This window comes from Typha latifolia, chromosome 15 (genome assembly GCF_019914945.1).
Source record: "Typha latifolia isolate L0001 chromosome 15, TyphaL0001v2, whole genome shotgun sequence".
NCBI classification, from domain to species: domain Eukaryota; kingdom Viridiplantae; phylum Streptophyta; class Magnoliopsida; order Poales; family Typhaceae; genus Typha; species Typha latifolia.
Window position 1 is genome coordinate 2,308,334 of NC_133100.1, and position 23,107 is coordinate 2,331,440.

The 23,107-nt window shown below is 33.5% G+C and overlaps 2 protein-coding genes across 2 annotated transcripts; one reads left to right on the forward strand and one right to left on the reverse strand.

Moving 5' to 3' along the window:
* Nucleotides 1-5,272: 5,272 nt before the first annotated feature.
* Nucleotides 5,273-5,961, forward strand: LOC140801646 (putative lipid-transfer protein DIR1). Its single transcript, XM_073156861.1, has 2 exons — nucleotides 5,273-5,651; nucleotides 5,738-5,961. Exon 1 carries the CDS (start codon nucleotides 5,327-5,329, stop codon nucleotides 5,639-5,641), a length of 315 nt encoding a protein of 104 aa, XP_073012962.1. The 5' UTR covers nucleotides 5,273-5,326; the 3' UTR covers nucleotides 5,642-5,651; nucleotides 5,738-5,961.
* Nucleotides 5,962-8,282: 2,321 nt separating this feature from the next.
* On the reverse strand, nucleotides 8,283-9,763 carry LOC140801979 (uncharacterized). Its single transcript, XM_073157383.1, has 2 exons — nucleotides 9,603-9,763; nucleotides 8,283-8,953 (listed from the first exon to the last, which is right to left on the reverse strand). The coding sequence occupies exons 1-2, from the start codon at nucleotides 9,615-9,617 to the stop codon at nucleotides 8,540-8,542; spliced, it is 429 nt and encodes a 142-aa protein (XP_073013484.1). The 5' UTR covers nucleotides 9,618-9,763; the 3' UTR covers nucleotides 8,283-8,539.
* Between the last annotated feature and the right edge of the window lie 13,344 nt (nucleotides 9,764-23,107).

A 23,107-nucleotide genomic window follows, 5' to 3' on the forward strand; every position in this document is an offset into this window, starting at 1 on the left:
TTAACATATTTATTTGGTTAATAGTATGTTTTATCTAGTGATGGATTATGTGAACATGGATAGGTTAGCAGGTTTTATTTAATGATGTCATGATTATATGTGCACAGAAGAGTATCTGTGCGTGACGGACCCCGCCCGACTTGTCGCGTGCGCCGCGCGTGCCGTGTAGGCGCGTGGGCGTGCACGTGCCCATGCCGGGCGGGGGCGTTACACATATACAAATTACTCAATTTATTTCAAATTTAAAGCAATAAGATAAATCTAACTAACTAACTCAATTTGACTTGTCTTGACTCGACTAACCTAACCTACTTGGTCAGATCATAATATAGTTATTATAGAAACTACAAACGAAGGTATGTAGTTTGTTAAATTATCTAAACTTTAGAGTTTGATTAGTTTTTTAAGATAGTTTTAGGAATGTTTGACGAGTTTTATGCAAAGTATAGCGATATTGTGAACTTGAGTTTTAACCTTTGACAGCGGGCCTCTAGAAGCTGAATTGTGTTACGATCTGACAATCTGAGTTAAGTTGAGTCAAGTCAAGTCGAGTCAAGTTAGTTAATTAGCTTTATCATATTATTTTAAATTTTCAATAAGTTAGATAATCCGCATGTGGATCTGATACGCTAGAGATTTTTACTCCTATAAATAGGAGTGGACATGTATTGATAATTATTATGGAATGAATCTGAGTTTAACCAAGTCAATATTTTCGTCCTTATCTTTTATCGTAACCGTAAAATCGTATTTAACTTTCTGGGAGTATATCGTAACCGTATAAGTATTCCGATCTTCCAAACCCTAGCCATCTTCCTTCACCAGTAGCCACCCTACCTTACGGCCATCCACCACCACTCTTGGTCATCCGCCACCCTCCGACGACCGCCACAACGTCGATTAATTACCGTTCTGCCTTATTTGACCTTGTTTTACTATTTTATTAATATCTTTTCATCTAGATGTCAAATTCTCATAAAACTAGATTCATTAGGACCCTAACTTTTGAGGGTACTCTATATAAATATTTATAATTTTCTTATATCCAAATCGGACCAAATCTAGTTTATAACAAATTGTTACATAAATTTTTCAATCACTTTTTGAAAGATTTCAACTAAAGATAACGTCAAGCAAAGAAAGCAAATATGTCATCACCAATTCCGTAGTCATCTCCTCTTTCTTAACTGTATCTACCTCCTCTATATTGATCTTTCAATGAACATCCGACTTAAAAATGAATATTGCTCTGACTGGTAAGTCATCTCCATAATATTTAATGTAATTTTTATTTAATATATTTTATGTTTGATGTATTTCATGTTTGTTGTATTTCATATCTAATGGATTTTAATTTTCAATATTTAATATTTACATTAGGAAATAATTTTAAGTAATTATATTTTAGGACACATTAATTTTAAATAATAATAAAAATATTTATTTTATAAATAATAAAATATTACACTCATTTTGATAAATAATAAAAAATTTAAGATTTAAATTAACTAAAAAATAATTTAATATTAGACTCATTTTAAAGGTCTCAATGAGACTTTTCTAACGGTACTATTTTTATTAAAAACTGATTAGTAAAACTAATTATATACTTAGTTTGACTAACTAAATTATTTAATAAAAGATACATATATAATTAAAATTATTGAATGCAATACTTACTGGACAAATTTGTAATTTTGGTGGAGCTCCAAATTTGGAGCTAGTAATAGAGCCCGGTTGGAGGGAGCACCGGGCTCCAAACAAGTTTGGAGCCCGGTTGGAGTTGCTCTAAGAAAAAGAAATTGAAAAGAGAAGATCTCAAATGACTCCTTCACTACAGCAAAAGTGACGAAATCAAAGTTCAAACAGCTAGAAAGAATCAAATGTTATGAATGTCAATAATTTGTGTAAGGTTTATTTGTACTTATGTAATTGACAAATTATATTTTAAAATATAATTTATATATATGTAATGTGTCTAGATTTTATGTATGAGCATATGCACAAGATATGAGATATTTGATGAAGAATATTAAAGTGGAAGATTAATTTTGAAGTCAAAGTATTCAAAGCGATTTTAAAATTATTATGGAAGTGATTAAACGGTGCCATGATGGTTGAAGAAGTATGAAATTTTATCGAAAAGCACAGGAATAGACACTCTGCATTCAACCGTCTAGTCTGTTGTTTGAACAGGACATTCGAACACACTCCAGCCACATTTGAACGCACCCTACAACACATTTGAATGCAAAATTTGGCGTTCATACATACATAAAATGTGTTTTAGTCGTTTGAATGCACTCAAGCCGCGTTCGAACGCACCAATGTAATATGCAAGTTTTTGGACTTTCAAGAGTTTTATTTTGACTTGGATTTGGTCTTATCATGTTAACATATATAAAGATTGTGATGCCCTAACCCTATAGAGGTGGGGGATTGCTTTTGAAAAGGATTTTTTAGAGCTACAACGTTCTTCCACCAACAAGGTCCGTCTCTTCTACAACACACAAAACTTTCGTCTTAAGGGTCATCTAGTCGAAGGATCAATCTCTAGTATTACTGAGATTTGAGACCAATCACGGGAAACGATGAATTACAGGTTTTAACGAGCAAGACTAAGAAAAATAAAGTCGTGAGGATCGATTGGTTATTTTGTAAGTCAGTCTTATAACTTCTATAAGCTTAACGAAGCAATGTTGTAGTGACCTAGCTACCACCGACCTCCCTTGCCTCTGCACGTATAAGAATTCTTTTCTTTTTCGGGTGTTAGGCATCGACTCGAACCTTGCCATGCAGCTGCCGGCCAAGTGCAACCTCAAGCTACCAGCTCATTGCTAATTGGGCCGTGTGGGCTTGGGCTTGGGCTGTGAGATATAATTGTGTATCTCTTTAAGTTATCTTATATGATTTCTAATGGCTGAATAATATATATTATGGTTTCATTTCAATGTAAAGGTCTTTTCATGCATGTTATAAAAATTAAAGAGAAGATCTAATATCAAGCCCTTATCATCTTTTCTCTCCTCAATCTTTTGTTAGTTACTAATACCCCTTTTCTAATGAACATAAATAGGAGAAAATAACTCTAATAAGCAAGTAATCAAACCAAGATAAAGATATATATTTAAAACCCCACAAACTGAAGGGAAGGAAAATTATCATAACTTCAACAAAGCAGCTTATTATATTTGAATATTACATCAAACCAACATGGACTCATTATTCACTCCATATGTTAAGACACATCCAGAGCCAATTAATAGTAATAATATTTCTCAATATATACTTAATTACTAATATAAATACTATGAACCAATGAAAAGATACCCCCACAAATTAATATTTAAATCAATCCATGAATCAAATTTGGTAAAATTTTAACATCCTCCTAGTTGGGTGATAGTAATTATAGTTAAGAAAATAATAATAATTATAGTACTAGTACTACTACTACAATTATATCTTAGATGCATGGATTTCGATATTGGTTTTATTTATTTGAGTTCAAATTCTAAATTTCATTCAAATAACTTCGGTGTTACAGCAAAAACTAAAAGGTGAATCAGTCCATTCTTTGGTCATTCATTTTTGAATTACTAACTTTAGGATTTTTTTAGGATTAAATCTATAATGCATGGGTCGGTTGATAATTAATGATAAGATAGGGTATGAATTATAATAGAAAATAAGGCAGAATAATTTTTATCAATTTCTTTATAAATTTGGATGCTTCTATGAACTTTGGTTTTTCTATTTATTTATTTTTATTTGCTTCTATTAGTAGGGTTGGTTTTTCTTTTAATCTGTAGTTATGATGATTTTGACCACCTTGTCCATAATCTGATACATAGTCTAAGAAATACTTTTTTTTAAAAATCCATAAATATATACTTTGATGCTCCTATGAACTTGGTTTTTCTATTTTATTCTTTTTATATGCTACTATTATATGTCACTTCGTTACGAAATAAGAAAAAAAAATTGAGTTTAAAATAAAATCAAGACTAATTTTGAGATAAAGAAAACTTTTACCCAATTTTTTGTTGGGTTTGGTTGAAGAAAAAAAGATGAATATTAGAATAAAAATATAGAATAAGATGATGTTTGATTGAGATAGGGGTATAAATGATCAAATTCATCTTATTGAACTTTTTTTTCTAGTTTAATATAAAAGATATTTCTTCTTTCTATTTCTTTTGGAGAAAGATAGAAACAAAGTTTAAAATGATATAAAAATTATACTTATATTATTATTATTATCATATTATAACTATTTTTAGACATTTTTGTCAAAAAATAATTTAACTTAAATCGCGGTATATTACAATAATTACATTACAATCATATTACAATAGGTCATTTATATTTAGAATCACTTAGTGGAATATTTCAAAATTTTATCCAAGCTAAAGGTTGAGATAGAGATATCTGGATAAATATTATTACTTCTATTTTTTTTTATTTTACTTGCTTCTATCATATTTGTCCTATAGGATTTATCCCAAATAATTCTTTATTCCACTCTATCAAATGGGCCACAAATCCAAATTACAATCACCAAATCCCAAATCAATCACTATTTTTTATTTTTTTATTTTTTTTATCATTCATGAGCCCGAAAGCTAATTATGTTAGATAAAGGGTCAACCCTCCTTAGATACGGAGGTATGTGTGTCGCCGAATAATTGCTCTGAATCAAACGCAGCTGAGACTTGCTCCAAGCCGTCGCACTGCCGAGCTGCTCCTCCAAGCCAACCGTACTATGAGCCATTAATCGATTCTAGCCGTTGAGCTAAGCCACCAAACTACCAAATAATTTTTTCCATAATATTACTTAGGTAATAGGGTCGGAGTAGAACCGATAATCTCTTAGTTCTATTTATCCCAAATAATTCTTTATTCCACTCTACCAAATGGGCAACAAGATCCAAAGTACAATCACTAAATCCCAGATCCCAAATCCCAAATCCATCGCTAATTTATCCACCTCCTACCCGTGACTTCCCCCCACCTAAAACCCACTAAATCATCTGCAACCACCAACTGCAGAAGTTTAATGCAATCAGGGTAATTGACAGCCTTTGATTAGCTTTCAAACTCGTAAGCACCCAAAATGCACGAAATTCCTACAGTGAAGAGTTGCAGATGATCACAGAATGCAGCCAACTCAAGTTCACGGGCATGCACCCAATTCATTGTTTGATCCAATTTTGGACCCCTCTAAAGAGAAACTCTTGTCTTTATATATTACTGCATTCCCATAGTTTTGATTCATAGCATCACCGATTCATATTACGTGAGATAAGAATCCAATTTGATCACAATGGGCGTTCTCCGGCCGGCCGTCGTGGTGCTGATATTGGTGGCCATCATGGGGGATCATGCGGTGACTGTATCGAAGGCCGATGAAGTAATATGTAACATGACACAGCAAGGTATAGACGCCTGCAAACCGTCGGTCAGCGGCTCCGACCCAACACCGCCATCGAAGAAGTGTTGTAGTGCCCTAGCTGCCGCCGACCTCCCGTGCCTATGCTCGTATCGGAATTCATACCTTTTGCCGGCGTATGGCATTGACCCGGACCTAGCCCTGCAATTGCCGGCCAAATGCCACCTCGCCCTGCCAGCCGAATGCTAACCTACAGAAGGTTGTGGGCTTGCTGAATAATTTGAAGTACTTATCTTGTGATATCTATATATAATTGTATATCTTTTTATGTTGTCTCATGTGAAGGTATTTGTCACGTTAATTACAAAGTGCATACTATGATGGATGGATGAATAAAGAGAAGATCTCATGTCAAGACTAGCTCACAACTATAGAGATGTGAAGACTAGTTCGTTTTATTTAGATCAAATTGTATCTTAGCTTATATGCTTTCTGTTGCAACAAACTGTATATGGTCTTTCTATATATGAATACCAACATCTACCTACAAAGTAAGGTGGTTTGTGAAACATTTTCATGGTATCAAGATCACTTTTTGAGTTAAACTCTCTCGATCCATGGCATCTGAGACTAATCCCTCTCCTTCCCATCTCCTTCTTCCCTCTCCTTCAGCACCATGGTTTACATGGTGACCATCAAGCTATCATCCTTCAGCTCCATGCTGTGGCAAAGTCGAATCATGAAAAAAAGAAGAGGGGTTAGACCAGTAAATTTAAACTCTCTTACTGCTTCACCAGGCTCAGCACTCCAATCAACAACTCTATTACCTTAAAGTGACTCAGTCCAAATCAAGCCCATGTACAGCATATAGACTACTAAATTTTGAAGTGTAATAATAGACCCATAAATTGTAAACTGTACTAAATGTTTAGTAGGGCTAGTTTGGTCAAAAACTTGAGTTTGATTTCCTTATAATGAGTAAAATTTGGGAAATTTTTTTTTAATATACACTGTTTGATTTTTCAAATTAACAATTCATTGTTGAGGATTTTATAATCCAACTCCTCTTTTTCACCTGTAATTTTTATATAATATTGTGAATTAAATAAGCTTAATCATTTTCAAATGAAAGAGTATTAACTAGGAAATATCATGCCTTCCAAAACTCCTTAAACTCTTTATTTTTAAATGGAGAGTTGTATTAAGCTTTAACCCCTCACTCGGATGCCGGAGTCCAAAGAAAGAATTGTACTCACTCAGATCAAAGGTAGATTTGGTCACCTGGCCCAGTAAAGATAAGTTTTGGTCCAAGAGTGCCCTAGCTAGCCAGCCAGCTGCTCAATAAACATTCATGAATCCTCTCAGTAGGCAAATACACTCCTCAACTAGGTTCCTAAATTTTCAAGGGCAAGATTCCTCCTCCGGAAGGATAGTCGCCAACACCAGGGATCAAGTCTATTTCAAGGATGATATTTGTTCTCAACTCTATGGCTCGGAGATCCATTTGTTCTCAACTCTATGGCTCGGAGATCCATTCTGATAGCCCAAACTTTTACTAGGATGGCGGATTCTTTTGGGCAAGGTTCCCAAGCTGTCCATATTATTAGGGGGGGGGGGGTTTATTAGCATATAAAACTGAGTGCATATATTTTCTATAGTCGATGCACATTTTGTTATATTAGAATACACATAATTTATATTTATAATGCACATTAGAATTTATTATTATAAATTGAAAAAATAAATGCAATTAAATTACAAATGACCACGCATGCACTGCCTTTGATATACCTCGACCAAAACTGTCCCTTTGTATTAATTTCGGTCCCGCCTGTATTCAGTGCCACCTACTTGGCTTGCTTCCTTATATTGCCCTCCAGTAGATATGTTTGCGACCTCGACTTATTCACTAGTCAGCTGTTAGGCCCCTAACACAATTGTCCTCAGGCTCATCGAGGTCAAAGCCTTCCTATTTTGCTGCTTCCACACTTGGCATAGAGTTGCAGTGATACACCCCCTCAACGCACTGCATGGCTCCCTTTCCATGCCATGCAAAAGAAAAGTAGTCTCAATTCACCACAAGCTCGGGCATGTGCAAACTCTCACATAGGCACTGCTAAACATCTATGTTGAATCCGTACTATAAAATAAGTGGGCACAGTTCTCATCGAAGAGGCCACACAGCGTGCAAACTCTCCTCTAACCCTGTTCGCTTCGCTAGGAGATAAGAAGATTTCAAAACTCTTTACCTTTTTTTTTTTTAAAATTTAATTTAACGAGTTGAAATCAGCTTAGAGAGTATAAGAAGTGGTCAGACTAGGTCTCCCTGTCACGACGGAGAATGGCCTCAAACTCCTCCGGAAAACTCCTTACCTCATCCATCTCTTGCCAGCGACTCCCCCACCCAAAACCGACCAAATCATCTGCAACAACCAAATGCAGAAATTTAATGCAGTTAGAGTACTTGACAGTCTTTGATTGGTTATCAAACACCTAAGCACCCAAATGCAGGAAATCCCAGCAGTTATAGATGCAGATGATCACACAATGCAGCCAACTAAAGTTCACTGGCAATGGCATGCACCCAATTCATCGTTTGCACTTTCCCCTCTTGATTCATAGCCTTCATCTATTCATAGATTCGAAATAAGGGTCCAATTTGATAACATTGGAGACCCTCCGGCTCGATTGAGAAGATCTAATGTTAATGCACCCAATTCATTAAAAAAATAATAATAATTTAGAGATCCTTCCGAAACTATTCAAAAAAAAAAAAGGAAATATATTACACTTCCATTAGAACTCTTAACTATAGTTTCTTTATTAATTAATTTCTTGCTGCCCCTTTCCTAATGAACATAAATAGGAGTAAATAACACTAATAAACAAGTAATCAAACCGAGAACAAGATATATATTTAAAACCCCACAAAGTAAAGAGGAGGGCTACTTATCACAACATCAACAAAGGAGCTTATAGCAAAGATTACATCAAACAAACATTGAGTGGCTCACACTCCCATGCATAGCCAATTAATACTAATAATAATACACAAAAATATACTTAATCACCAATTTAAGCACTCCCCACGAATGCACACAAACCCCACAAAACCATAATTAATTAATCACTCCCCAAATTAATACTCTACTCTGAGGCAGCTTCCGCAGCCTTCTCTTCTGCCACCACCTCCTCGGCGGCTGCCGGGGCCTCTTCTGCAGCCGGCTCGGCGGTCTCTTCAGCGGCCGCGGCCGGTGCCTCGGGCTCGGCGACCTCGGGTGCCTTAACTTCTTCCGCCGGCTCGCCGGCCGACTTCTCTGCCTCAGGCTCTGCTGCTGGCTCCGCAATCGCCTCTGCTGTGGCTTCTACTGTTGCTGTCACTTCTTCTACGGGAGTTTCTTCTAATTTAGGCTCCTCGGCGACCACGGGGGTTTCTTCTACTTTAGGCTCCTCGGCGACTGGCGCCGGCGGGGACTCGACGACCTCAGCGGGCGTTGATTCAGCTTCCACTGCGGCGGCCGGAGCCTCGACGGGGACGTTGACGACGGGGGCTGTTTCTACCTACATTATATATACGTAAATTAATTAAGGACATGCAATTATTTTACTACATGTTGGTATTGTACGTAATAAATGAGGAATACTTTATATATAGTGTTTAGTTTAGTCAAGTTTGCTAAAGTTTCAAATATTATATGAAAAGAGAAATTTATAAGGTAGTAAAATCAAATCTCGTCAAAGCACCTCATGAGTTAAACTTAATTTAGAGTCCATTAACTTAAACGAGGTAAAAATATCATGTTTATCCCTACTTATAGCCTAATAATAATATCTAATTAAGGATCGAAATTAATTAATATAAAAGTCTAATTAAAGATCTAGTGGATAACGATTAAAATTTTGCACCTATTTTAGATGCATTAAGATTTTAAAATCTCCACCATCTCTGACTCTCTAAATCAACCAACTAAGTGGATCACAGACTAGCTCACTTCAACAGCAAAGGTAGTTCCTGCAACCTAGGCTGCAGATGATCACCGATCGACCAAGATCTTTCACTAAGAAACACTCAATATCTCCACTGATCTAATAAAAGATAAGTGAGACATCCTAGTAGGATCTGAAGTAACACAAAAAACCCAACAAGAATCTTCTAAATTTCTTCTTATATAAAGTAAGTTGTGGTCCTAAATGTGGATGCATGGCTCACCTCAACGGAAGCCATGGAGATTGCGAGAGATTGGAGGAGATCAGATGACTCAAAGTAGTGAAGAGTGGAGTAATGGAGAGAGAGAAGAAGAAGAAGAAGAAGGTGGATTAAAATGTATAGGCTTTGGGGGGGGGTTTCTTGGGTATTTATATGCAAAGTTGCAAGTGCGTGTAAAAGCTTTACAGAGAAGCAGTCACGTAGTGTATAGTCTGGAACACAATTATTTTAGTATGGCATGAAAAATATACATGCATACACCTTGTCGACCGTTTTGACCAAACTAGTCATCTTCCAAATTATTTTTTTTACCATCCAAAATTAATACGAAAATAAGTTTATTTCACTATTAAAATAATAATAATAATAAATTCAGCTTCTTCTTCTTATATATGACATTAATTTGATTATTTTATTTGAAATCTATTAATTTCTTATCTGAAAATTTTTAAATAAATTATTGATAAATTTAATCTTTTACATATGTAAATTATTGAAAAGATTAGCATTAAATTTTATTAACTTATAGATAATATAATATTAAACTTATTAGTGATTAGTCGTCAGCGTATTAATGAAATATATCCTTTTGATACTATATTTTAGGGGTGATATATGAAAGACAAAAATCTTAAACCCCCAACCTAATGACGTACAAATCGATCATATTAGATCTATTTCTTTATCTATCTATAATCCTTTTTTTTTTTCAACTCACTTACTTTCAACGTAACAAATCGTATAAAAATATATTTACTAGATAATTAATTATATCATTATACATCATGTATTAGAATTTATAATATATATTTTTTAGAATGCCATTTTGACGAATAATCTGTCCATATAGACAAACAGATGCTAAGCCAAGTTAAAACAATTCTCGAATATGTCGCACTCTAATAAAATATTAATTATAATATTAGAAAAATAAATTGAATAAAAGATCTATGTCGTGAGCTGGTATGATCGGCATAAAATTGAGGAAAAAAAAAAAGAAAATTAACAATATTAGAATGAACTTATTCTTGCAAAAGAGAGGGGTAAAAATATCATCGCATCAATTGTTTACTGCTAAACTTTTCACCACATATAAAAAAGAAGATAAAATAATTAAAAAAAGAAAGAAAAGAAATCACCATCTTCCCACTCCTTTCGCGACTCCCGAGGCGCTTTATTTTATCCTACGTGGCTACGTGTCAAATGGCGCATGGCTAAAGTCACTGGGACGCCCACCCACTTGGCCTTTCGCACCTGGAAAGTTGCACCCAGGGGGGCCCCACAGGCGAACCGGGTCATATGGGTGGGGCCGGCGGGGCGGTGGGTGCTGGCCCCCACTTAGGCGTGCCGACGTGTCCGCAAGCTCGTGGATGAGCCTGATGAGCACGACAGCTCAGATGGGTCCCGCGGGCAGAAACGTCCACGTGGCTCGGTTGCCAATGAGTTTGTCAACTTTGGTGGGGCCCAAGACCAACACTTGGATTGGTACTTCTAAAAGCTTTGGTTGCTTTTCCCAGGCAGCAATTGAGATGTTAATAAATTTATACAATTTTAACTATTAACATACAAAATCCTTGTCCTTTTATGACCACTTAATTAATCCTAATAATTTTCTTTAACTCTTCACAGATTTTTACGGACCCAATAGTTTGATTATCAGACATGATCTATTTTTTTTCTCTTTACTTGAGATTTTAATTTAGTTTTTTTTTTACAATGTCAAATAGAAGATCCTAGTTTCAAATTTTAAGAATTATACATTAGATTACTTTTTGGGCTTTTAAAATGTCTTTTTATGTTGTCACGAATTAGATCTGGATCGATCCGAACGTAAAAAATTATGAAAATTTAGGTGATGGTAGTCTCATGAGATAGAGTTCTAATAGACCTATTTTACGTCAATCGGATGTCTGGATTAAAAGATATAACTAAAATAGTGGAGCAAAGTCAGAGTATGACAAAATGATAAATATCTAACGTTGCGACAGTCATCAAAGGGTGGCGAACGACTAAGATGGTGGTGGATGGCCGTAAGATAGGGTGACTATAGGTTGGAGGTAAAATTTGAGTTTCTAACTTAGATCTACTCCTAGGAAAATAAAGACTATCTAACGACTATGATATAAACGATAAATACGAGAATATAAAAATAACTAAACTTCTTTTAACACGTAGATGCTTGGATACTTAAAACTCAGCCCCTCTTTTATATATAGATAAGGTATAATGAGTCCTATTTAACTTAGTCCTAAATATTCGATCCATTGAGCTTAATTTGTATATAATTCTATCCGATTTGACTCCGATAGTATGGTATATGACATTTGAATTTTTTTATTTAATTTTATTTGCTATGATTTTAGCCTAAATGTAGGGGAGGGAACGAGGTATGATGTGATTGGGGAATCACGTGACAAGGACGTGGAGGGGACGGACGTGACCGGATGGTGGGTGGCCCCAGAGAAATCGACTACGGACCGTACGAGCCACGACAAAGACCACCGGCCAATCCAATGGTTGGGTCCCACGTGTCAGTATCTCTTCCCGTTTGGCTCTTTACTGCAGCTCAAATAACTCCGCCGCTCCACGTCACCTAATTGGCGCTTTTGGCTCCTTTCGGCTTTAGTTTTATACTCCAATATTAAATAATATGTTATATTAATGGACTAAAAATGCTCTTCTGACTCTGATAGTACTAAAATAAATTGTTTTCTTTTCTTAAAAAATCAAAATAATTGCCGGGTTACAGCTAATAAATAGTTATTTTGTTGTGTTTTTTTTTTCATATTTTATTTACAATTTTTTTAATATTTCTAATTTTAATTTTTAAAAAATTAAAAGTAACTTATTGCAGACTCTGAAGCTATTTTAGAGTTTTGGAACTCAGTTGGAGATGCTTTTAGAGAGAAATGTGCTATTTTGAAAGAAAATTGAGGATAATATTAAAAAATATTTAAAATATAGTTGATATTATTGGATTTAAATTTAGACTTTTCTTTAATTTCTGTCTCATTTATTTGGAAGTTTAGTGATAAAATAGCGTTTGGTCGGATGTCACTAGCAATGCTCATAGACTACCCTTAACTTAGGACCAAACATAGGTTTAAACTTTTTAACAGCATTTATTTTACCTCATATATTTTAGGGAAAAAAATTGTTTTATTTATTTAAATTTTGTTTGGTATCAATACGAACACTTAAATTTTTGATTAAATTGCAACTATAAATATCATTAATTGGATCAGAGTGCTACTACTTTTTTTAATATAGTTAATTTAATCGAGAGATTTAATTAAATTTAAATAATAAATTTAATGGCAGAATATTTTTTGTACGTATTCATTAATTATGGGGCTTAATTTTATATGCAAATTTATCTTTTATATAAATAAGAGTCCACGTCGGTTCGTCGACACCTGTACTATTCTATCTCGAAAGATGACGTGGGAGGGGCGTTAAAATAGATGGCATTTGATACGGTCAATGGTCGTGGGGCCCAGAACTTTCGGCAAATGCCAGATCAGTAATGAATGCCAACAAAGAAAAGGAGGCTCGACTAATTACATAAATACCATTTATCTACTGCTGACGTGGACCCAGTAAATTGATCATATATTTTCATCATTGCCACTAAATTTTTTTTTTCTAAAATATGATAATTACTACCAAAATATCAGAAGGTTAGCTAAATCTGGTTAGTCACTATTAAAGCACAACTTAGATAAAAGATAATTATTTTACCCTTATTAATTTTACCTAATAACTTAGTATAAAAAAAATATTATTGATTTATTTATGAGCATTTTGTTACAAGTGTTACCTATGCTACTGTAAACATTATTGATAAATATATTTACACTTAAAATTTAAAAAAAACGAGTATTTTAGTTTCATTTATAAATGTTTATTAGACTTAACCATAATCGATATAATTTTTTTATTAAAACTAATTTATCGACAATTTTAAATGAGTCAAAAAAATTTAGTAGCAATCACGATATTTAGATTTTGGCATCAATTATGTAAAAATAAAAATAAAGCCTTAAATAAATTTTATCCCATAGATTTTTGACCAACTTCCTGCAATTCTTCTTTGTAGTTAGATAAAATTTAAAGAGATAGAGGCAAAAGATAGGATGCTTAAATATATATATATATACCCTAAACTATTAAGATGACATATTAAAATGGAGATTGATTGAGAGATTGTTAATGTTGTTGGTTAATAATAATAATAATAATAATAATAATAATAATTAAGATGTTGTTAGTTGGCCCACCACTTGATTCGATAAGCCAACATGGCCGAAAGTGTATGGCATTCATAAAGTTTGATTGCCATCCTGCCATGATCTCCCGAACTATCATTCATCTTTCCACAGAATGGCAACTAAAATTATTTCAATGTCTTAGTCCTAAAGATGCAAGATAGCAACATCTTATTAGGGACCACATTCATATGCATATGCCACCCACTCATATATATGTATATATATTGGCATAAGATTTAGGTAAATTTATTACAAATACCTTTTTCTTGTTATATTTATTGTCATTCACACCATATTATATATACTTATCATTCCACATATATAATTTTCTTTTAAGTTTAACTTTAACCTAACAATGAGTGACTAAATAGAATTTTTTTCTGTTATCTTTACAATGTAATAATTAAAGGTGTGTTATAATTTAATTCTTGTGGTTTGGCTCGATTTTAATTTACTCATTTGTACTTTAAACTTAAGCACTGTGTGGTCTAAACTAAGCTATAATTGTTAAGTAGGATGAAAAAAAAGAAGACCGGTTACTCTTTGAAAATATAGTATGATTTGATGATGGTAGTAGTAGTTTGGTCATTAGCAACTTATTTAGAGAACAAAATATTAGTGCTAACAATAGTAAGGATAGTTTGGCCATTTGCACCACTAGTTTCTGATAAAAAAATATAAAAATTTAGATTTGAAGTATAAGGTAACAAGCCAAAGTAAAGTTTTTTTTTTATCTTAAATATTAAAAGATTTACTCGAGAGTATTAAAGCCATTTTGCAACTTATAATTAATTTAGGAAATAATTCTACTTGCACTCCTGAATTATTATTCTTTTATGTACACTCTCTGAATTTTTTTTATTACCCACATACACCCATTAAACTAAGAAAAATATTAATATTTATTCCTCTTGAACTAAGAAAAAAAAGTAATTATATGGACCTGCAAATCGAATAACTTTTTAGATCAAAAAGTGTATGTGGCAAAAAAAAATTTTCAAAGGTGCATGCAGAAAATGGTGAGAGTTTAAGAGGCCTAAGTGGAACTATTCCTTAATAGTAATTAGTTGCTAAGAAAACTAATGTCACATTACTTTTGTGTTGTTAGAAACAAGATAGGCGAGCTGAAATAATTAATATCAATATATATATATATATATGTGAATTATAATAAAGGTAAAAGAAAGAGTGCTTTTAATCAAAAAATTTCTAAGAATTCAGAAGAAGAAGAAGAGAGTGGTGGATCAAATCATAGTGTTGGTACTTAATTCTAGAAAGTGGTTGGCATTATCATCTCTACCAACCTTCGTAGAAAGTGAGCAACACTCTTTTGGCTTTAATCACTTTCTCTAAGGTTCCATTGATGACTTATGGCAAGTGAGGTGATGCACACTTGAACTAGGCATTCATATATAGTCTTTGTCACACATATAAAGCTCATGCTATCTTTTTGGGCAGGGCTTTCTCTTATTTGGTTTGTAGAGAAGGGGCACCTTTTTTCTTATTAGGTATGCAACTACATTATTTGGAGATTAACCAACCAAATTAGAAGCTGGCTCTTAATTTTGCCTAATTAATATGAGAGTGATTCAAAATTACACTAAGAAATATGAATATTTTTTAGGCCTAAACCTGTTGGTGAATGTTTATTTGGGCTGGGTTAGAATATTATAGTCCATTATCACTCTCTAACCTATGAAATATTGGGCTCTAGACAGGTTATAAGAACATGATAAGTCTCTTATGAAAATATTTTAATTAGCTTTCATAGGAACATAATAATATAATAGTATCTAATAAATCAAATATCCAATGTGGGACTAAAAACCACATAAATGGGTGAGTGTAAATGGTCGAATAGCAAGCGGGCGTAGGGGGCCGGGTTGGTTGGGCAAAGGCTTAGCTTGTGTTACCCATTACCAATTTGGTCTTAGGCTAGGATGAGCTTAGCCCAATGAAAGTTGCGTGGGCTCGGGCCGAGTTCAGATGGATCGAGCCTGATGATCACATCTACTCTTGACTAATATTCTAGTGATTGAGACGCTTTACCAACCGAGAGATATTAGCTATATCACTTCAGTGGCATCTTCTACGTAGCCTTAATATCACTGAGATTATTGTTTGATTTGTACAAGATTTGGCTTGAATTAATATTGATTTGTTTATGGATATCATACTTACTGGACTAATGAATAAGAGACAAAGTAATCAGAAAACAATAGAAGGAAGATATCTATCTATATGTGATATCAATGATATCTTAGGCATATAAAGATAAATTCTTTTGGATGCCTATTTATCAGATAAGGAAACTAGAATTATGGTCTCATATAAATATAGTAGCATGTCCATGTTATGTAAATAACTAAATATCATTTTTAAGCTCCTCATATTACTCATATATGAAGGAATAAATCACTCTATTTCAGATTGTTAGCATCCTTTTTCCACTTTCTTGGCTTTGTATGTTTCTCGAGTACTTCTTTGATTAAAGTGAAATGTAAGATAGTTGTTGGACATGTAAGTACCAATTTGAGCTAGGACTCTCTAAGATAAGTTAGATTTGGTCTCAGGTCTAATTGATCGAATTCAGACATCGAAATCCTAATCAAACAAAGGTCATGACATGCATGGAAGAAGGAAATGACTAGAATGTAGATGAATAAACAAGGTCTAAATTGATCAATGTTTTAATCTACTATCATGCCTGTGAAGCCCTGTAGACAAATATAGACGAACAAAGATCGTCTCAGTTGCTTCATATATCGATCTATAGTTTCGTTCTGCAATTTAAGAACAAGAATTCTGAAGTTCAGTTGCCTTTTCAGGAAAACTTATTTATTATTCATTAACTATTTTGAACAATACTTTGTCTGAAATGCTTTAAGATCAAAGTTCTGAAGTTTGGTTGTATTTTTGGGAAACTTATATATTATTAATCGACTAATTTGATTAGTATTCTATTTGCAATCAATCATACCCATCATGCAGTTTTTATCCAAATACAGAGTAGATATCATATTATATTCTTAATCTGAAGAACATTTTTGTTACTACTTAATAATTGTTTAGAGTTCCACTTTTATGACCTCAGAATCGAATTTTCAAAACTCCATTGCCGAACACTGCATAGCAGGTCAACAGATGATGAAGATTAAATTACAAATTCATTTACTAACCGAATATCCGAAATAACTATGCCAACAGAACAAGGACTTGATGATGAGGATATTTTAATTAGTTAATTTGTACATAAAAGAACAAAACGATTATTAATGGATTTCTGTCAGAACTCAGAACCTTATCAGGATACTTATTTGGCACATTCATATCATTTTACCTATTAATCTAATTTCACTTAAAACTTTGTCCAAATGTAGAGTAAACTATCTAGGTTTGATTCATGCTAAATGTGACCATGAAAAATATTTTTTAATATTTTGGCACCGTGGTTTGGAAATGCTGTCAGTCAAGGGCCTGCGCTGAAATGTGCCAATGAACACTATTTGGCACGGAAATATCTTCTAATCCATTTATCCAAATCAACTGAAACTTTGCATAGAAATGAAGTACATTGTGATAAGCAGAGATATTCTGACGGAAATTATAAACGATACGTTTCATTTTTCAGAATGCCAGTTGAAGAAGGCTTCGAGATAAAAGTTTCAAGTCTGAATTATTGAAGTCAGGTTTAAAAGAATCCAGATTCCAATATGGATATCCAATTCAGCTGAAACATTTTTATCCATATTAAAAATGTCCTAAAGAAGTGAATCCACTTGAGATTGGCCGTAAATGTCAGGTATTTCTTAGATTCGAAATGATAAAAATAAATTTCAGCATAAAAGGCTTATATCAGAAATGGTCTGATTGAGTTTGGGAACAATCATATTTTCTGATTGACAAGTCCGAAGTGACTGCAATTTTATTCACGTATGAAATAGAAGGTGTTGGCTTGATATGAAGAGAAAATGGCATGCAGAATAATGTGTACTAGTTTTGCATGTCATATGAATAGTGTTTCAGAACAAGCTTTTCTGAAGCTAAAAATTGCCTATTGCTGAACTTTAAAATGTCATCTCTCTCAATTTACTTATCTAATAATGTGAAATTTTATATACATTGAGAGATCAATTTAGACGATCCTTAAAATATCGACAAGAAATATTAATGTCATGAATCTTAACTAAGAGTTCAAACATTCAGTTGAAGCCTAACTTTGTTAAATTCTATATCTGAACTTGAAACAGAAAACAAGGATCATAATAGCATGATGTATTATTCTCTGAATAATTCTGAGGCTTCTATGCAACCTCAGTCACAGTCAAACCTAATAAGGGAGATTCTTCCTCTCTTTTTCTTTTTGATTTTAAGTCCGTAGACAAGGAAAATTCTTTCTCATTTGCATGTTGAGCAACCAATCAGAGACCATTCATGTCCATATAAAGAATCTAGCTACATAAGGAACTTATTATCATCTTTCTTAGAGTTTTCTAATACGATACTATATTTAGATTACTAGTTGATCGAAAGCTTAAGTTGCTATCTAATAGACCAGTAATATATATCATACTAACTAGAAAAGACTTATATTTTCCTATACTAATGGACGAGTCTGCTAGAGCAAGATCACATCGTTTTCTCCTGAGCTGGGATTTTCATGTAAAAGTTTGTTGTGCGATTGTTCTCATTTAGGTTATTTTTGTTCCACTGTAATATTTGCTTCCACGTTAGTTTTCCTATAAGAATTTGGTGTTTCTCTTTAGATTATGAATTAGCAAGGAGGGCTCGTTTCCTTAACAAATGGCATCATAGCCTTGGTCTCTACTGTGTATATGGAAATATATCCGAGAACTGAGAGTTTTGAGAAAACCAAACATTTGTGAATCCTTAGGTATGCTCTAATACTAATTGAAAAACATAATAAATGTCTTAGGAGATGAGACCTATCATATACTATCGATAATAATATGCAAAAAATAAAATATAAAAAGGATGATCACGAACACAAAATTTTTATGTTAAAAAACTCTAAATCGAGTAAAGAACTACAAATCCAAACTCGGATCAAAACCAATAATTAAAACTTATAACAGTTAACAAGAAGTTCACAAATCACTCGCCAATTTTCATGACTTAATCTGTACTAACTTTACTCGCTAGACTCCACACTGTTTTTCATGATAGGTTTCCAAACCTCGAGATTAATCCTTTCATCTCATTGACCTTGTAGACGCAGTTCTTCTAGATCTAATGTAAATGCGTAGACATGAGAACGATTCAGCATGTTCCGTCTAAAGCCAGAAAATAATCTCCATTGATCTCTAAAAGATTATCTTAAAAGATGATAGACGATCATTTAGAGTTAGATTAAATATTTTATATATCTTTTAGAGATAAGATAAATATCTATTAGAGATAAGATAAATACTTCCAAAAGAAAAGGTCCAAAAGAAAAAGTAAATATCTCTTGTAATACCTCCTCTAGAGTTAGGGCATCCCAACCCTTATGTACCTTATAAATATAAGGATAAATCCAAGTCAAATCAGGTCTCACGAAGTCCTAGGATTTGCAAGTTCCACGGGTGTGTTCATGTAACAACCTATCTAACAAAAAAAAAAGTTATTACATGGCACGATGTGGCCGGCCTCGTGCCATACAGTGGCAGGGGGGAGGGCGCCACGCTTCCCAGCCGTCGGCCTGGCACTTCTCTCCCATTTCTCTCTCTTTTGGTCTCTCTCACTCTCCTCTCTCTCTCTCTCTCAAACTTTCTCTCTCTTTTTCCCTCGTGCCGCTGCCAGCCTGTCGCCACCGAGGTAAGCCTTTCTCTCTCTCTCTCTCTCTCTCTCTCTCTCTCTCTCTCTCTCTCTCTCACCCTTAGGCTTAGGCTCGTAGGAGCCGAGCCGCTGGCAAGGGGCCGGCCGCTGGATGGCCACCAGCGGCCAAAGCCCTCCCCGCCAGCCCGGGTCCACAACCCCCTCCTTCCCCTCCATTCTCCTTCTTCTCTTCTCTTCTCTTCTCTAATTCTTCTTCTTTTCATTTTTTCTTCTTCTTCTTCTTCCTCGGCTCTTCCCCTTTCTGCAGCAGTGTTGGGCTCGGCAAAGGGGTTGCTCCCTTTTAATTTTTTTTACATTAATTATATGTTTTATTTTCTAAAATTTAGGTAAATTAGTTTATTTAGATGGTAGATTATTTTAATAATTTACACTCACTAGTATAAGTATTAGCTAAGTATTTTTGGTATAATAATTTATTAATTATAATTATAAATACTTGCATATGAATTTATTTATAATTTAGCCATTGCTTATTAGATTAATACATGTAATCATATTGATAATAATCTTATATTTTATATATTTAGCTTTATTAAAAATAATTAAATTATATAAGTTTTATTAATGTTCATGTGTGTGTATATATATAATGCATTTCTAGCACCTTATTATTATGTATATTATTTTCTATAAAATAAAATGCTAACCTCTCATAATTATTTTTATATTAATGGGTAATGATTATTATATGTATAATTAGTAATTAGTTAAATAAAAGTAGTAATTGTAAACTAATTGAATTATAATTAAATATAATATATATAATTTTATTTTAATTATATTATTGTATATTTGTTCCTTTTATGTTTTACATCAAAATAGAATAATTATTGCATGCGTAATATATAATTAGAAAGTAGAGTCTCCCTTAAATGCATATAAATTATAGTGTTAACATATTAAGGTTATCATAACTATATATTTATAATATATACCCAGTTAATTAATAAAGTCTAATAAACCATAATATTTTACACGAACATATTCTAATTAGATAAACGATTAACTTCATGCTACTTAAATATTTTCACATCCTGAACCTCTTATTTGAGACCGCATGGACTCAGTTAGCGATGAGTTGACACTCGGTTGACGGATGTGATGGATACATAGTTTGTATTTTCTGAATAGACGGTGAGTAGTCTTACCCTCTAAATGCTTCCCTCAAATTAAGTTATATTATATATTATCTATATGCATGTTTTGGCCTCCAGCATAATTATATGACTTTATCTAGAGATGATTACAGTCGAGTATATTTTATCATGCATGTAATTAGACTGATCTTAGATATGAATATGATGATGATAAATAGAGATGACTATACTGTTATGACTTTATGTCCGGTTGATTTGTAGCATGAGTATGCATGCTGTGATAAATTAGTATGGGTGTGCATGTGTTGACTATATGGTTGGAGACTACATTGTATTATTTTTCTCTTGATTCCTATTCCACCTAAATTTCTATTATGAATTGACTTGTTATCATACTGGATATATGCATATGATCTGTCATTTAGAAGAAAAGTATGAAATTTAGAAGGAAAGTATGAAATGTGATTGATAGGATAATTGATAGAAAGCGTAAGGATACCCGAGTGGGCGCGAGGGTTAGGACACGTTTGGTGGATGATTGATCGCTCGATATAGTCGAGATCCTGTGGCCTTACATTCGAGGTCGTTCGTCTATGTGCGCAGTAGACATTCGGACATGTCGTTTGCTAGGGCATATGTGGCGAGTTATCCTTATGAGATTTCTATCAGCTAGAATAGTGCCCGATCTGGATGGATGTTGATACACTTAGCGAAAGACAGGGTATGATTATATTAGAGATATTCCTTGCAGATGGCAGAGTATGCTCTGAGCCTTCGACGAGCATGATGTTAAAATCGGGTACCAAGTGTTGACTGTGCATAGTGGTTTAGTATGATGATGACATATAGAGATGACATTGATGACTGAGATGTTGATAAATATTTATAATTTCATTATCATCTGATTACCTGACTATCGAGTGATTAGTATACATCATATATGATTGCATTTGATATCATAGCATGGTTATGGTTGACATACATCATGTGTCATATTTGAGACAGAGTTATGATGATAGTATGACATGGAGATTTATTTATTAATTGTCAATTATTATATACTTTTATTAGTTATGACATGTTATCTACTTTTTATTTATGTATTATTGAGAACACATTCATATACTTATCCATGATATGATGCTCTTTTTGATTCATATTATTCAGTACATGATTTACTCTCTGTTTGACATCACGAATTCGAGGTAAAGTCTATTCACTAAGCTTTTTGCTCATGACTCTATTTCTTTTCTAACCCCCCAGATATTATGATACGTGATAGCGACTTGAGATATCATGAGGAGATATTTTAAAGCAAAGATAAGGTGAGCTATAGACGTGAGATAGTATAGAAGATAGTTTATCCAGATATTAAGTTATACAATTATTTGATATTTGTACTCTATTGTATAGACGATGATTTGTATAATATAGGTCAGATTATAGTATACTCATGAATTAGTGATTTTAGTTGTATCTTGATAGTTTGTCGTGGCCTGTGTGGGCCATGTCAGATTATGTAACTGTCCAGTATGGTTATTGTAGACTTAGAGTCTCCACTGCCAAGGGGTCGAGGTATTAGTGTTGGTTGATAGTATGATTGATTTCTGAGATGGATTATGTTGAGTATAGGAGTATCTGTGCGTGACGGGTCCCGCCGACCAGTCGCGTGCACCACGCGTGCTGCGTAGGCGCGTGGGCATGCACATGCCAGTGCCTAGTAGGGGCGTTACAGTTCAAATGTAGGCCAAGCCCATTCGAACGGCCAAAAGTGCTCCTCTATATATGTGAACGTACCGACAAACTTTTCAAAGTGTGTTTGAATGGCAAAAACTACACTTCTCTATGTAAACATGGTGACTCAACAACCCTGAATCTCGAAAATCTTCGGTCTAGATTTTATCAAAATTTGTACAAATACTCATATACATATATAAAAACACTTAGAATATTTTCTACACATTTGCCAATACTAAAAAATTATAATAATATCTCTTTGGCAATTTATGACAAAATATCTAAAATTTTACAAAAATTACAATAGATTCTAAATAAGCATGACACAAATTTTGTTTACTATCAAATATTATGCACAATTTCAACACTCATACCAAGTAAAATACATGAGGCTATAAAAATAAATTAAGCAATCCATAGCAAACCAAACCCAAATGACTAACACTATACACCACACTCTCCCCATTTTATTATAAATTGATAAAATGCAATCAATAGAAAAAAAATATATTAAAATAAGTGACTATGACTTCAGTAATTACTCTATAATAAGATGACCTTATGT